The sequence below is a fragment of the Podarcis tiliguerta genome, assembly GCF_965153285.1.
Source record: "Podarcis tiliguerta genome assembly, chromosome: 8".
NCBI classification, from domain to species: Eukaryota; Metazoa; Chordata; class Lepidosauria; order Squamata; family Lacertidae; genus Podarcis; species Podarcis tiliguerta.
Genome location: NC_139541.1, coordinates 41,410,375 through 41,426,963, shown reverse-complemented (window position 1 = coordinate 41,426,963; position 16,589 = coordinate 41,410,375). Strand labels below are relative to the sequence as shown.

At 52.3% G+C, this 16,589-nt stretch overlaps 2 protein-coding genes across 2 annotated transcripts in view; one reads left to right on the top strand and one right to left on the bottom strand.

The window, feature by feature from the left end:
- The window catches only part of NQO1 (NAD(P)H quinone dehydrogenase 1), a 177,468-nt gene that overhangs the window by 14,286 nt on the left and 146,593 nt on the right, over positions 1 to 16,589 (bottom strand). The gene's annotated exons all lie outside the window — the stretch shown is intronic.
- WWP2 (WW domain containing E3 ubiquitin protein ligase 2) overlaps positions 275 to 16,589 on the top strand; it is a 37,697-nt gene continuing 21,382 nt past the window's right edge. The window contains 7 exon segments of the mRNA XM_083452443.1: positions 275 to 318; positions 320 to 335; positions 3,450 to 3,513; positions 5,994 to 6,141; positions 6,704 to 6,825; positions 12,708 to 12,845; positions 13,879 to 13,975. Coding sequence (XP_083308569.1) covers positions 290 to 318; positions 320 to 335; positions 3,450 to 3,513; positions 5,994 to 6,141; positions 6,704 to 6,825; positions 12,708 to 12,845; positions 13,879 to 13,975 — 614 coding nt within the window. The 5' untranslated portion in view covers positions 275 to 289.

The following is a 16,589-nucleotide window of genomic DNA, read 5'->3' as shown; positions in this document are numbered from 1 at the left end:
AGAGCATTGCATTGTTTGAAGGCGGGGCTTTTAATCTAATACTTTTGATGCCGCCCACCCACCTCCAAAGAATCCCGGGGAAATAAACTTATACTTCCAGTCCGACAAGACCTCATAACTTGGAAAGGGAACACGCGATTTCCACTCCTGCTTCATCCCGACAACCGGAAGTCGGAGCCGCTGCAGCCACCGCTTCCTCCGCCATTCCGCTCTAGCCGTCCCGGCTCCGTAGCCTCCCTTTCCACTTCCGAAGTATGTGTCACGTGATGTGTCACTTGTCACATGACCCATGACTACAGGAGGTGGAAGTGGGAAGAAGCTGGCAACCGTCGCCGGTAAGTCTGGAGATTTGAGGGTGGGAAGCGGGGGGTCTGGCCACTGCTGTGATTGACACATACGGATACCTACACCCGCTTGCTTGCTTGCCTGGTTTCCTTCTCTCCAACATTTTGAAAATCAGCTGGAGCTTTAAAAAACGAAACACTCCTGAGTTTCTCTTTTTAAAAACAAACAAACATTCGTTTGTTTATTTATTTTTAGGGGTTGTTAGTTCCATCCCGCTTTTCAGGTTATAACAGCAACAACAACCCTCGCCCCGCGAAGCTACAGGAAAGAGGAAGGTGGCAAATGAAGGGATGAAGTAGTCAGCCAAAACCTTTAGAAACGGAAGGCCTGAACAAACCCCAAATATTTTTGCTGTATGTGTGTGTATATAATGTCGACAGGCTTGGAAACCGCAGGCACCCTGGGTCTCCAGCCCCACTGCCTGCCTGCCTTGTCCTTTGAAAGCTTTAAAGAGGGCAGGGGTTGTCTCTCTGAGTACCTCAGCAGCTGAGCTCTTCTGTTCAGAAGGTGCCCTTAAGATATGTACTGTCTATGAGGCGGACTGTTCTACGGTGAAGAGGGCCTCAGGCCCTTTAAGGCAGACTACATTAGCCTACTGCCTGCCCTTCAACAGTTTTGGACTACAACTCTCATCATCCTTAGCCAGTACAGTTGTAGTCCAAAACAACTGGAGTATACTATGTTGGTAAGAGCAGGGTTCAAAACTCCCATTGTTTTAGGTGCATTTTGTGATGGAATTTCATTAGTGTGAACAGTTTCTGAGCTCTGGGCACAGTACTGCACCTAAGATTTCAGATTAAAACTGTGGAGTGGAAGGAAAGAAGGACCTTTTTCTGCCTCCCCACTTCCAGCTACTCTCTGAAGACTGGAGAAGAGACCCTCTTAAGAATATTAGGGGTGTGTGTGAGAGCATAATGAACATAATATTTTAGCTGCAGTTTGTTCATTTTCAGCTTTGTATTGTTATTTTAAAAGTGTGCCGTTGTTGCACCCACAACCTAGATTTAAGATGCCATTTAGCTCCTAGCTTCATATCTCAGTTTCTAACACTGGGTAAGAGTTGCTTTCATATGACTCTGGACACCGGGACTTATTTTTTGGCAGTCACTGTAGAGTTTTCCCCAGAGAGCTAGGCTGCCATTAACCTACTCAGGTGTGGGACAAATTGCTATGTTTTGTGCCAGTGGAAGTGTCCAGACGGTCTGTATAGGGTGTGCTTTTCAGTTGTGTTGCTCTACAGTGCCTTGCTGTATGATGAGGCTGCATCAAACCATTGGGTGCCCTTCCTCCTTTTCTAAGGTACCCACAGAATAGCCTTTGGCTCTACTCGGGGCACCATGACGTTCCTTGGACACATGCAAAGGAGGTTCATCCACTTATTTGCTTTGCTCAGATTATAGGGAAGTTTGTATTGCTTCTTTTATTGCATTGCTTATTGTTTGGGATTCAGCTTTTCTGTTGGAACTGCTGTTTATGTGCTCACTATACATAAGCGCAAGGATTGAGACAGGTTTGCTTCTTGAATTGGCTGATTGCTGCAGCTACTTGTAAAGATATACTGTAGCCTGAGTGATACTGTTTAAACAAAGGGGTGTGTGTGCAAATGAATTGTGTAGATTCTTCCTGGTTGTGGCAAGGACTGCTGTGGGAAACATAGGGACTCTTTAATGGAGCTCCAGAGAGTTCTACAAAGAAATATGGGAGTAAAATCCTATTTCACAAAGGAGAGAGGACAGCTCTCTCTGTCATGCAGATAACAGCTGATGTAGACACGTCATGAGGCATGTTGAGTGATTTTTGCCACTGACTCTTGCATTGCTGTGTGTGAACTATTGGACTTCTTGTTTGCATCTTGCTCATTTTGTTGAAAGGAACTACCAACATTGATGTTCTCTGGGTACACTAGAACTGTAACCATATGTGGGATTGAACTAACACCACCCACCTATAATTTACCTTATGTTCTGTTTAACTCAATTTTTGGCTCATTCTCAATGCACCTGAGACCATGGAGGGAATGAAGTGAAGTGGTATGTGTGTCACCTATCACCTTCACAGAGTGCTGGGTTTGAAGGAGAGTAATAAATATGCAATGATTGAATGTGTTAATGATTAGCTGACTTGGTTTGGTTCCTCCTGAGCAGCTTGCGTGGTTGCTAGACTCACACTCTGTTGTGAACCAACTCTGTCTTCCTGCTCTTGGAGATCTGTAGCTAGTGCAAATCAACAAACTCACTCTTCTGTGGGGGATAGAAAGTGAGCGAGGAAACTCATTCAGGAGGGGGTGTTCCTGCTGCTGCTTCTTCTAACCTTACCTGCCCACTTGTCATTCAGAGACTTAAAATACAAAACTTTTTATGATCCAGAAGCTCAAGCATGAAGAAGAAGTTCCTCCTCTTTGCTGAATGAAAAGCTGCTGCTGCTCTTCATCGGAGCTTGCTGTGTGCAAACAAATGCTGGCAGTCCTTAACTGAGCTGTTCTGCACCCACTTCCTCTTTGTGTCTGTGCTCTGAAGCTCTCTTCTTCCTTCTGCCTTTGCTGTCTTACTCAGTGAGGGGAATTTCCCACACTACCCCCTGGGGCCTCGTTTTTCCGGAACTGTTGCTGGATTGGGGCTTCTGATGGTTCTCTTCAAGGAGCTCTCTCTGTTCCAGGATTCAGAACTCAACAACTGGAAAAGTTCTAAGTTTGGAGGGTGCAGTTATCTGTATGGCTGGTGAGAGCAAGGTATTTCCTGTCCTGAGCCAAACAGGCAAACTTAGAGAAGCAGCAGGAAGCATGAGTAGCCAAACTCCTAGCATCCCACTCCATCAGGCCATGCTAGCTGTGGCCATGGGCGTAGCCAAGGAGGGGCAGGGGGGCAACTGCCCCCCAATCAATACAAATCAGAGGTTCTGTCCCCCCTAACGAAAGCCTGCCCCCCCTAACAAAAACCCTGGCTATGCCCATGTCTGTGGCTGATGGAAGCTGGAGCCCATAAACCAGGTTTCCTCCCATTCCTTAGTGCTGATGCTACCAGCTCGGTGTCCAGTACCAGAACTTGGAGGAGTCCTGCCCCGACTTTTCAGACAATGTGTCACCTGTTGCTCTTTCGCTTTCATAGGCATCCAGCGATGAAATGGCTTCTGTGGGGTTGCCTGGAGAGAAATCTCCACTTACTGTGAAAGGTGAGTCCTCTTGTCCAGGAGCAACTCTGTGGAGTTTGGCAGCAGTAAGGAGGTGTTTGTTGTTTCTGGTCTGCCCCTCTGTCAGCTCTGGATGTCCTTTCTCCTTGGCTCGCCTGTGAAATTCCCATCAGCTGCAAGGATTTTTTGTGTAAGCGTAGCTGCGCCGTGGGGTTGTGTTCAGTTAATTTACAAATCTCTTTCCGTGAAGCATCTTAAAGGAATTTCATAACACATTAAAAAACACATATAAAAACAATCACACATATTAAAAAACAATTTCAGATCCATTACAGATACTGACTGGTTATCAGCCAAGTTCAGATCAGAATATTAGGAAGCTTATAGAACCCACAAAACAAGTGAGATTCTTCCTATGAGCCGAACAAACATTTATATTGCTTTATGGGTGCTGTTCTGAGCTATTCGGACTCAGAAATAATTACGTATGCTGAGCAAAAGCTTAAAAAAAACCAGTAGGGAGCAGATCATTCTGGATGAGAACATTTCATGTATCCCAGGAGGTGCTAAATATTCTCTAAAATGAAGAGAAGGCTAGTTTACATTGAGGTGGGTAACTTGTGGCCCTTCAGAGGTTGTTGGGTTCTCATTTCCCTCAGCACCAGCCAGTGTGGTCAGTAGTCAGGGATGGTGGGAGTCGTCATCTGAAGGGCAACAGATTCCTCCCCTTTACACTGCTTTTATTTTAAGCAGCTGCCAGTTAAGAAGAGCTCCAGAAAGCACTGTAGCCAGTATTTGGGTGGTCCCATGATAGTTCCTTGACTTGTTTGCTGTGGTCTTTCAGTTATTCCCAGTCATTCCCACTTGTGCTGTCCCCAGCGTAGGGATGAATTCTTCTTTTTTAGCATGACCCAGAATTTCCTTGCCTGCGAGAAAACCCTTGCCGACAGGATGACTGTGTGACCTTCTGATCTTTTCCCTACAGCTTGCCAAGATGGCCTGAACTTTAGCAGTCCCCACTCCTAACTACTGTCAGTTCAGGGTGGGGGACAAATGGGTTCTCCCATCAGTATTTGTTTGTATGTGTGTGTGTGTACACACACACATGCATTTACATGCAAGGGTGGGTGTGGGAAGAGAAACAGTTTCCCTACCGTCTAGTCATAACAGCAATGGACTTTTACCTGCTGATCCTGCAAACTTTGGATCCAGGCTAGAGAGGCATGGCTGTGGTAGGGTTATTTACCGGGTCCTTCCGCACCCTGAGAGCCACCACTGCAGGTCATCCCATCTCACCTCAGAAACTCAACTAACTACAACTGCTTACATTCATTCTACAAGGAGGAAGGCTGGAAATTGCTTTATATTGAGTCCATATAGATTAATATTGTCCACACTGAGTGGCAGCAGCTCTCCCGGGTTTCAGGCAAGGGTATCTTCCAACTCTACTGATATGTGAGTGTTTAATTCTTCACATTGCCCTCCAGTCTCAAGGGTTAAAAATGAGACCCACAAGCTTTTCTCTTGTCCTCTGGCCTGTTGTGACAGCAATGTGCCATTGGGTCATTGCTCATAAGGACTGAGAGGCAACTCTCCCCTTTCTACCCCCCCACCCCAGATTTGTTTTTCTGGCTAGCTGGTGCCCCCCCCCCCCTAGCATGAATGCTTTGCTTGCACCTCAAGCAGCTGCAGGGGGGGAGTGTATGATGGGGCCAGACAGCAGCCTCTTGCGGCTTTTGGGTCCGGCCAGCTGCACACACTGTGCCACCAGGGGGCTCCCAACACTGGCAGTTACAGGAGCATTTCTGCACAGGCTGCAGCTGCTCTGCCTTCCTCTCGTGGCTGAAATGTCAGCCCCTGGGTCTGTAGTCGGCACTCGTCAGCCTTGGCACTCTCCAGCTAGGGCTAGGCTCTGGGTCTCAAGTAACAGACCCTCTGGAATGCCAAGGGGGCACTCTCGCCTCCTTGACCAGTGCTAGCTCCCAAGGTGGGGAGGGGAGGAGAGTGGCTGTTTGAACCAGCAGTAGCCAAAGTGGTGTTGTTTGGCTCCAGCTCTGGTCACCCCCAGCGGCCACCATAGCCAGTGGTCGGGCATGATGGGAGTTGGAGTCCAGCAGTATCTGGAGGGCACTACATTGAGCTGCCCGTATTCTAGCCTTTGTTTGGATGGGAAGGGGCTGCCATCACCCTATGAACCAGCAGGTTTGCTTCCCAGGGTTCTTTGTGGGAATCCAGGGCTCTTCTATTTTCAAGTGAGGTTTCAATGTAGGCCATAGATATGCCCTTTGCCCTGCTTGTTCCTTTGGCAGTCTTGTGCTTGTATAAAGGGTGGAACCAGCAATGGAGCGTCCTGTGTAAAGTGGAGGGGTTAAAAGGGCACAGTTGGGTGGCATTGTCACTTTCCCTGGCACGCAAGTAGATCTGGCTACCCCAAAATCCCTATCAGGCTAGCCTGGGGCAGGCGTCACCCACCACTCCAGCCGAGGAGCAGCTACTGAACTTCCTCCACTTCCTCCCTCCAGTGGTGTCAGCAAAGCCCAAGGCACAGGGGCGCCAGGCTCGGATCACCTGCTTCGTGGAGGTGACGGCGGATGGGCTCACCAGCGAGACCAAGAAGACAGCAAAGCGGATCGGGATCTCTGAGCTGCTCTGGAACGAGAATCTTGTGCTGTAAGAATTTGGGGCTCTAGGGAATTGGGGTGTGTGTGTGAAACCGAGCTGGGGCAGGCACTGGCGTTGCCCAGGTGGGTCTGCTCTGGCCCAAAGGGCTTGCCCAGGCTAGCAGCTGTGTAGGAGCAAAAGTGGTGGGATGGGCCTTAGGCTCTGTGGCCCCGACAGCTGCTCTTTCCATGGTGAAGCAGGAGCCCTTGCAGAGGACAGGTCTGCATGTTATCAGCTGTGTTTTCAAACAAGGGAAGGCCCTTGGCTTCCCCTGGCTTGTCATCTTAAGCCTGTTTGCTGAAATGACTAGGCCTTGAAAGGCCTCTTCCTGGGGCCTGGGATGACCTAGTTTGCTCTTCTTATGTTTGGGAAGCCTAATGACGGGTCGAGAGCACTCACATTCTTTTCATTTATTTCTGCAGAGCCCCCTTTTCACCTTTTAAGGTTTAATTTTGTCCCCAAATTGGCTTTTACTGAACGTCCCTCATGCTTGGCACAAGGCAAACTTGATCCCACCGCCTCACCAACCTGTCTTCTTTTGCACCCTCTTCCTCCCCCAACCCCGCTGCAGGAATGTCACCTCACAAAGCCACCTTGACGTGAAACTCTGGAGCTACCACACCCTGCGGAATGAGTTGCTGGGCACAGCCTCCATCAGTCTCCCCAGTGCACTGAAGCAGAGCAAAGGGAAAGGTATGTCCCATGGCAGAGACTCTCCACAGCCCCCTCCGCTGGCCTGTCCTCCTGTTTGGGCATCACCAGGTTTTCTGCGCCCTCTGGCAGGGGGAAATAAGGCATACCTGGTGGTGGAAATGCTCTGGCCTTGGCAGAAGACAAGGCCTCATTGTGAGCGGCTGGGAGGCCTGTCAGGCGCACAGGGCTGCTGCTGCTGGTGTGTCTGACGGAGGCCACCCCTTCACCAGCCAGGAAAGCAGAGCAGCCCGCCCAGCAACACGAGGCCCTTGGCTGTCTGCTGCCATTTGTGGTTGCTGGAGTGGCCCGTGGCGGCAGCCGCTGCTGCTGCTGCTACATAAAGGCCTCTATTCAGGGGGCTCCCGGCAGGGAAAGGCTCTCTCCGTCTCCTTCAGCCCAAACTGCTCCCCTGCCCCCACCATGGCCCCCGCCTCACAGAATACAGACCTCGTATTGAGAGGTGCCGGGCCTGGAGATAGCAGATGGAGGTGGGGGCAATGTCAGAGCAACAGCCAGCTACTTTTCTGGGGCAGTCTCTTCTCCCTGGGCTTAGGCCTGATGGTCTGGTCCACTAGCTTTGAGATGTCTGGGCCTTGGTGAGCAGGCTTTGACTGGAGGTGAGTGGAGAGAGACCCCCTGCTCTGGGTCAAGAAAATGAGTGAAGGCTTACCTGCACCTTCCCTTGCAGTGTCAGAGCTCCTTGCCGCACTGGTGCCTCAGAGCAAAAGGTGGCAAGGGCTTCATGGTTGCTGGAAGTGGCTTTTGTGTGTGGGGGGGGTTAACACTGGGGCTGCCCTTTTGGGGCCTTGTAGTGTGGTTGGAGGGCAAGTGTTTGAGATCCTGCCTGGCGGGCCTGAGTCGCCCTCCGCCCTCTCCTCGCCCACCTGAGCTGCTCCTCTTCCTCCTTGTGTGCCGGACACAATGCTCCTTTCATGAGGCAAGGCGTAGTTTTGGGCGGCAAATGGAAAAGGCTCCGCTCGGTACCAAAAAGGATGGAATTTTCCCTGGCACTGGCTGCGAGGGGAGGCTTCTTAAAGCGACAGCGCAGCCACTGCCGGTGAGTGTCAGAAGATCAGGCTTTCTTTCTCCCTGTGGCTCTGAGGCAAGGGCTGCTCGCTGTGGTTGTTTTCCTGGATGAATTGCATAAGAACATAGGAAAGGCTCTGCTGGATCAGGCCAGTGGCCCATCTAGTCCAGCACTCTGTTCTCGCAGTGGGCGACCAGATGCCTGTGGGAAACCTGAGCAAAAGAGCACTCTCCTCTCCTGTGGTTTCCCACAGCTGATATTCAGAAGTTACTGCCTCTGATGGTGAAGGCAGAACATAGTCATTATGGCTAAGAGCTGTTGATAGCCTTGTCCCCCATGGATTTGTGTAACTTTCTTTTAACCTGAGTTGCTGGCCATCACTGCCGCTTGTGGGAGTGAGTTCCATAGTTTAAAGATGTGCTGTGCGAAGGAGTAGTGTCTTTTTCTTTCCTGAATCTTCATTCCACTTCATTAGATGTGCTCGATTTCAAGTGCTATGAAAGAGGGACTTCTCTGTCCACTTTCTCCATGCCAAGCATAACTCCATATTCTTCTACCATCCCTTTCTTGCCTTTTCTCTAAACCAAAAGGTCCCAAACGTTGTAACCTTTCCCCATAGGGCTGTTGCTCCATCCCTTTGATCGTTTTGCCTTTTCCAACTCCACCATATCTTTTTTGAGGAGAGGAAGTGACTCCAGGTAGAGCAGATTCACGGCTGGCACTGAGAATGGCTACTCTCACTCCTCCTTGCCCTGGGTGTGGGTGTCTGCTCCCCATCAGCCTTCCATTGAGCAAGCACCCAAAGACAACGCCCTCCCTTTCTCTCTGTGCTGGGCAGGAGGGAAGGGCAGCCCTTGTGACTGCTGATCTAAGGAGTGGGGGGTGGGCTCCTATTGGTTTAATTTCTATCCTGCCTCATTGCTAGGTCTCTGCACCCATTTCAGGATAAGCAATGCACAACTAATGAGAAAGCAATACCCTGAGACCTCTGCAAAACCACCTACGATGGCCACCTGATTCTACTAACAGGCATCTCAGATCCAAATGCCTTTCTCTGTGATGCTCTGGCTGGGGATGGATATGGTCTTGAAGGCACAAGATGGGAGATTCATGTGGCCCATCTCTCAGGCGCTGAGGACTGGTGGCATGTGTGGCCTCCCTTTTTCTGAGGAGCTGAGAGTGGAGGCTTCCTTCCTGCAAAGTAGCCTCGGTGAGAGGCCTACCTGAGGCTGCCCAATGAGCCTCAGGACTGAAGAATGATTTGAACTGGCCTTGCTGGGCTGCACTGGGAGAGGAGGAAGCCACAGCTCCTTCCTGGCACTTTGTCAGCTGCCTTTAGGCCTCCTGGAGCGGATGGATGGGCACATCTGAAGTTTTCTTGGGATCTCCAGCTGGGTCAGCAGCCTTTGTGTGCCCTGAAGATCCCTGCATGTTCCTTGAGCATCTTCTGTCCTTGGCCCAAGGATGGGCTCTGTTTGCTGCACCAGAATGGCAGTGGTGGGGTGGGGAGTTCTTCCCAGCCTAGCTGTGCTCCTTGTACATCTGCTCCAGAAGTGCTCTGCCAGAACCAACGTTTTGGCCAGGCAGCCCCAGCAGTGCTCCAGTAGGAGAGGCTGTTTGGGGAGATGGAGGGTGGGGTGCAAATTAGTTCAATAAGAGCCAGCCGGCTACTGCCTTGGCTGCAGCAGCAGCTCCCAAGTCCCTCATCGGATGCATCGATTGCAGCTCCAGATTCCCACCCACCCGCAAGGGACGCTTTGTTCTCAAGCCTGTTCTGGGCACAGGTTTACAACCCCCCCCCCCAACCTGGAGGCTGATCCCATTTCTACTGTGTGAGTGCAGCAGCTTCCTTCGTATGTCCTCTCGCCTGCCAGCCAGGCAGGGAATGGGTCCTTCTGCCAAGGCTCTTGAAGCAGCCAGCATCTGAATCAAGGCCGGACCCAGAGCAGGGGGTGTGGCTCAGAAGAAATCTCTCTCTGTGTGTAAAAACAAATCCTCATGTGGCTGCACCAATTGAGTGTGAAAACAAGGGGCCTGGAGCCTTTCGGGCTGCAGTGTGCAAACAACACCTCCCCCCGCCCCTACAATCATCACCCTTGTTCTCAGGTTGCATCAAGAGGTTCTTGTTTAGGGAGCCCCCCTTCTCCCCCCCCCCCAATGCTTTTACAGCTCCTGCAAAGGTCTGTGACTTTGCTTCTCATTCTGCCTGGCCCCAGGCAGGGATGCTGGAGCTGCAGCCACAAAGAATTCATTCAGAAGGAAGCCAGTCCTGATTTCTGCTCCCTGCTCCACACAAAGTAGTAGCAGGATCCAAGGAGGAAGGATGGATGGGCTCCTCGTTGGAAAGCCAACCTCAAAGACGGCTTCACTGAATTGTGGCCAGGCCTATGCTGGGGAAGAGTTGTGTGGGCAACCATGTTTTGGGGTCCCACATCCTGCTTTGCCCCTTCCTCTAATAGTAGCGCCTCTCCTTGCAAGCCAGCTGGCAAAGCTTGTTCTGCTGGGTGTACAAGGCTTCTTCCAGAAAGGTGCCTTGCATCTCTGCAATTGTCCTCTTTAAACCCTTGAGCCTCCTTGACTAGCCTGGAGGGCTCTTTCCCCTTCCCTATCAGAACTCCCTCCTTCTATTCTTGTTGACAGACTGCTAGCATGTAGGCTAAATGAAGCTACTGCTTGATGGATTTGTACCCAGTAGGGGCATGTGGAAGGTTCCAGGTTCAGCCCCTGGTGTCTACAACACCCTAGAGAACCATGGCCAATCAGTGTAGACAATCCTGAACTCCACAAACCAACTTTCTCTGCTCTCTTTCCCTCATCAGACAGCTTTCTCTGACCCTATTTCTCCCTATGTGTTCCTGTGCACCCAACCAGAGAAACGCTCCCCTCATTGGCTGGAGTGGTGCTTTTTCCTCGGCGACTGCTATACTGTAGGGAGCCACTGGCTAAAAGGCCCTGCCAAAGAAAAAAGGGGCCTCCCCTTCTTCCTTTCTAGGAAAAAGAGGCAGGAACTCTGGGGTCGCATCCCATGCTTTTGCTGGGAAAGCTCTTATACCCCAAGCCTGTGCAAACTGACAAGGATTGCCTGGGCCAGAGAGCCTTTGGCCTTTGTTTGATTGGCCACCATCTTGATTTTATTTATTATAGTTCTGCGCCACTTTTCATCCAAATGAATCCCAAAGTGGCTTACAAACAATAAGTAATTAGAACATGATAGAACATATTAAACATCACAAATACAGGCTCCTTCTGTTCCCCGAGGGCTCCCTGCTCCTGGTGCCCAGAAGGTGGAGGCGGAGCTCTCTCTTTTCCTTTCCCCTCTGCATCGCTTCTCATCCATGTTAAGCCTTGGGCTGCCTTCCTCTCTGCTGTCTTGTTCACATCGCTCCAGGCATGTCCACCCTGGGGCACTGGGGAGCCTGTCCAGCAGCTGGAACTTCCTTCCTTTTTCCTTCCCTTCCTTGCTCCTGCTGGCCTGACTGCTGGAAAGCGCAGGTCCTTCTCATGTCCTGGCTAGGAATTCCCTGCCAAATGAGAGCGCTGAGGCTCCAAGCGGTGCAGCGGAGGTAGTGAACTGAGGATGCCTTATGTAAGGCTGGGGCGGCCCCTTCCCCCAAATGATAACAGCCCGTCCCCCCTGCACACAAGCTGGCTTTGTGTGCGGCCGCAGAGGGACCCTGGGCTGCTGCAACAGCAAGGTCCCTTTATGTGTGCCTGGGCCATGGGCTGTGGTGGAGGGGCCCGGGCGTGTTTATTTTCTTAAAGAAAGCAGAGGGAGGGGAAAGTGGTGTTCGCTGCCCTGCCTGGAGACACAGGCACCTTGTCTCTGCCAGGGGACAAAAGGGCTCTGTGCAGCCTGCAGCAGGAGCAGAGGGCTGCCAAGGTGGGGCAGCGGAGAGAGAAAGGGGCGAGGACAGGCTCCCTGCATCACCAAAGGCCTGCTGGTGGCCCCTTGGCTGGGCCTGGCTCCTTGCGGGTCTTCCCAAGGGGAGATGGAAGGCCAAACCCTCCTGCTCCTCTGGCTCAAAACCTCCCCCTCTCTGACTCTGCTGTGCTGCACTTCACACACCAGGAGCTGCCACCGCCACTGCGGACAGAGAGGCTGGAGCCCCGTGTGCAGCTGGTGAAAGGGAGGCCCCCAGGCAGCTCAGGTGTGAACTTTGGGGGCCTGCCCAAGGCGCCTGGCCCTCTCTCTCCAGGGGCCGAACATCAGTTGCTCTTTGTCTTCCTGCCCTGGGTGCTGGGGAGGAGGAATTCCTTCTCCCATAGAGGGGCCCTGGTCACCTTGATGCCAGCTGCCTCTCAGGGCGTTTGTGCTCCTCACCTTCCTTTTCAGCCAGCACAAGGAGACTGAGGCTCTGAGGGCAGATTTGGGCCTAAGAAATGTGCTGGGGAGTAAGTGCAGGTGCAGCAGCGGGAAAAGTGTTGGGCCTGAAGTGGGCGGCCCTGAGCCTGACTGTTCTGCTGAGCATCTTCTGGGCAGAGCAGGGATGTAGGTTCAGCTCCCTCACGTTGGAAAGCCTTTAATGTCACAGAGGAGAGTTCCCTGCGCTGCTCCGTGGTTACAGAGATGGTTCTGTCATCTGGGGTGGGGAGCAAGGTACTCAGCATACGCTCCTGCCCTCCCCAACCCCCAACATTACAGTTCCCTCTGCTGAGGGGCTAAGCTCCAACTCTGCCACTGGAGGAATGGTGTGATTAAAGCGTTGGGGTGAGGCTAGCTAGGGCTGGAGTGCTAGGGAGGTCTAGGGAGTGAGGCTGCCCGACTGCCCCCACTTGCTTGTGGGCCTGTGTCCACCAGGGCCACTCTCCCGGTGTAATGGCTTTCCCCCCTCTTGTCACTCTCTGTACCTCACAGCGGAAAACAAGCAGCTGACCTTGAACCTGCAGATGGAGAACAAAGGCTGCCTTGTCTCTGGTGGGGAGCTGACCATTTTCCTGGATGGGCCCAGTGTTGATGTGGGAAGCTTGCCTAACGGCAACATCGTGACAGAGGGTGAGTGTGGCAGGGTGGGGTGGGGGAGCTGCCTGCCACTAGGGTCCTGGGCAGCCAGCGGGGCCTTTGATGGAGTTATGTCCTATGAAAGACAGGAGCTGAGGCAGACGGGTTCAAGCCAAAGGGGGGGGGGGCAGGCAGGTCTGAGCCAAACCGCCCCTGTACTCTAATCCCAGCCATGTGTGGTCTGGTGTCAGGGAAGGGGAATCACTCTGTAGATGTGCAGAGGCAGTATTTAGAGCAACATCTCAGGTCCTTGAGCCCAGCTTAGAGAATGCGAGCAGGTTCTGAGGCTGGGGCCTGACTCTGAACTGAGCCCCAGAGCAAATGTTGCTCTTCAGACCTTTAGTACCTGAGTTGTCCTGAGCAGAATGGCGAGGAGCTCTTGTGTCCTGGGAAGTGAACCTCCCCTGGCAGGCATGTTAAACAGGTCCTCCCATCCCGGGGAGGCCACCTCTCTACCTTCCCAAGGTGCTGGTCTGTCTCTTCCTGCTGCCCCCCCCCCCGAAGGGACCTGGGGCTCCTTCTCCTCACCCATCCTAGCCGAGTCTTTCCTGAAAGTGAGAGGAACTGCATTTGATGGGATGAGAGAGAAGTTGAGAGATAAACCCAAAGATGCCACAACACCACTGGGAGGTGGAGGAGGTCCACATGGGCAAAGCTGTGTTGCGGTTGTTGCCCACCAGCCTCTGCTATAGTTGCTGAATCTTCAGAGGTGGGAGGAGAGCTCAGCTCTCCAGTGGCCCTGGGATCATCCAGCTTCATGATTCTGTGAGGACTCCCATGTTTCATCGGTCATAATAACCTGTATCATTTGCTATGGTTTGCACCCTTCCTCTCCACCTCAGCTCCAGGTTACAGCTGCTTATATATATGGTATACAAAGGCAGGCTTAGAACAAACAGCTGCCTCAATCCTTGTCCAGCCACCCCTCCCTTTTCCCCACAGCTGAATGGCTGTTGCCAGGGCTTGTCTTTTGGCCTGTCTGCCAGGGTCTTATTTTGACCAGTTCTTTGCTTCCTTTTTCCTTCAGGGTCCCAGGCAGCTGGGAGGGACCCCTGTGGTCTGGCCTCATCCCCAGAGAGCAGGCACCAGGCCCCCAGCACCAACTGCTTTGGCGGCAGATCCAGGTAAGGGTTCCCCTCTGCTCTCCGTGGCATTTTGGATGGCTGCAGGTGCATTTGATGGAGACAAAGAAGAGGACGGGGAGATTGGGAGGTTGGCCAGGACAGAGGCAGGAAAGAGGCCAGAAAGGCCAGGGTGGGCAGGGGGAGACTGGGAACTGCCTTGCAAGGTTTTGAGGAGTCAGGCTGGCACATGTGCATGTGGGTCAGAGTTGGGAAGACCAGAAAGGGCTACTGCGTCCCTCTGTGGCAAGAGGAGCATTTGGTAGCAGGGAAATTGCAGCTCCAGGACACGGTTGGTAGTGGGCTACATTTGGTACCCTGCTCTCTTGCTCTAGCACCACCCATTATCTGGTGTGTGGAAAGTCCAGGCAATCATTGAGGGGTACTTTGGCTTTAGAGCAAAGTCCCCTGGAGACTGATAGTTCCCCACCTTCCAATCAGAGCCTGCTGACCCTGGCAAAAAATCCTTGCTCTGAGCACCTGTCCAGAAAGCAGGGCAAGGGGCTCTGCTTGGCCCTTCCTTCCACTCTCTGGCCACAGCTGTGTTGTGTTTGTGTACTGTTGCCGGTGTGGTGCTGAATTTAGCACCCCACTGGCAGGATTTGCTGGGCAGGAGGGAGACCCCAGACTGCTCTGCTTGCCCTGCCGTGTCCCTGAAGGGAGCCATACTGCATCTCCCGAGATGATGGATGGCCAGCCAACCTACCAGGTTCCATTCTTCCCTGCATTGCAGCACTCAGCCCCGTATCCAGGGAGGACTCTTCCCCAGTGTCCTTTTTCCTCTGGCTGCTTCCTTGTGCCTTCCTGGCTCTGTTTGTGCAGGGCCCCCAGAAGCCCCCGAATCCTCCACCAAAAGAAGTTTGATTCCCCTGAATAAAACATATTAGCTTCTGCAGATGGGAAGAGCTTTCAGGGAGTTGAACTTTTGTCCCTCACCAAGCTCCTGGAATGGCCCTTCCAAACAGACACAGGCATCTTCTGCAGCCTTCATGTGGTTCTGCTCAGAAGAACATCCTCAGAAGACCTGGCTGGTGGATCACCTAGTCCAGCATTCTGGGTTCCACAGCGGCCAACCAGCTGCCCCACTGGGAAGCCAACAAGCTGGATAGGAGGGCAAGAGTACTCACAACATTCTTGGCTTCTCCTTGATGCCGTAAGGTCTAGAGACTTGCTTCTTTTAAAAAAGTGCAACGGTGTAAAGAACCTTATGCCCTGAGGGGCAGAGCAAATTCTTGCAGTCCTGGCTCTGTGCAGCTGTTGGATCGAATCAGGGTGCTGGACAAATTCTGGATGATGAGCTCTCCATGTTAGTCTGGAGCAGTGAAAACCTCAGTCTGTCCCATGATGTCCCATGATAAATAAAAATTATTATTATTATTATTATTATTATTATTTCTCCATTGGACACATGAGTGGGCCATGAGCCTTCCTAGGCCTTATTTAGTCTCCCATGGAATAGGCAGGTCTTGCAAAGGAAAGTTCAAGCTGACCTTTGGATCACAAGACCCTTTGCATGGATGGCTGAGTGATGGGCCAAGAGGGTCTGGAGCAACCTTGATTTGCATCCTGGTCTCTCCAGGCAGCTAGCTGCATGGCCCACTCTAAGGGTTAAGCCTCTACTTCCAGGGGAAATAAGATTATTTATTTATTTATCACCATCATTACTACTACTGACATTGCTGGTCGGAGGCTGGCAACAAGGAGTTTAATTTTTGTCCCTGGCCTGTTTCTTCATTGTTCTGCAAAATTGGGCCCTTGCTGGAAAACTTTGATGCTGGGATGCCAAATTCCCTAGTGAGCAGCACTTCCCTCCCTGCTTTGGGGTGAAACTGGTGTGGGTGGGATTAGAGTGGGATTTGCTTCCATAAGCAGCTAAGGAACATCTCAGGGCAGTTCGCAAACAGGCTACAACAAAGGTGCCTGCTCTCTCCTTTTCGTGCTGTCTCTGATCAGAGAGGTTCCAAGGTGACGTGTTTGGGGTGAGTGTGTGCCCCCCCCCCCGATCTGTGTGTCTTCGGAAACAGTTTCTAAAGGAAGGAGAAAAGGGAATGGGAGGGGGGACCTTGGGCTCTGTTTTCAGAAACAAACACTTGTGGCTGGTGGTCCTCCCTCCCGTTCTACCACCACCACCACCTTTTGCACAGATCAGAGGAATTTCTCAGCCTTGCGTTGCCCGCCTAGCGGTTCCCTGGCTGAGGAGGGCTGGCAACACCACCCTGTGACCAGGATCGATCACTCGTGCCTGTTTGCAAAGTGCTTCCTTGCATATGCACAGCAGAGATTGGCCCTCTCACTGCTGGGTCCCCTCATGGGCTGCCCCTCCTCCACTGTCTTTTTCCTGCTGCTCCTTGGGCAGGGGGACGGGGGACCCTTCTCCTTGCTCTCTGCTGTCCTTGGTGTTGCCTTCCCCATTGTGCCCCCTTCCCCTTCCTACTTCCCTGAGTCCTTCTCCCAGTGGGGTTGCTCATTCCTAGCAAGGTCAGCTTGGTGCTGGTTTTCTTTCCCCCTCATGCCCTTTGCTCCTACCCCCAACTGCACTTGGAGAGAAACCGGCAGGAGGGAGCTGCTTAGACAGTGTCTTGATCAGCCAGCATATCCTGGGGATCCTTTGGTTTTG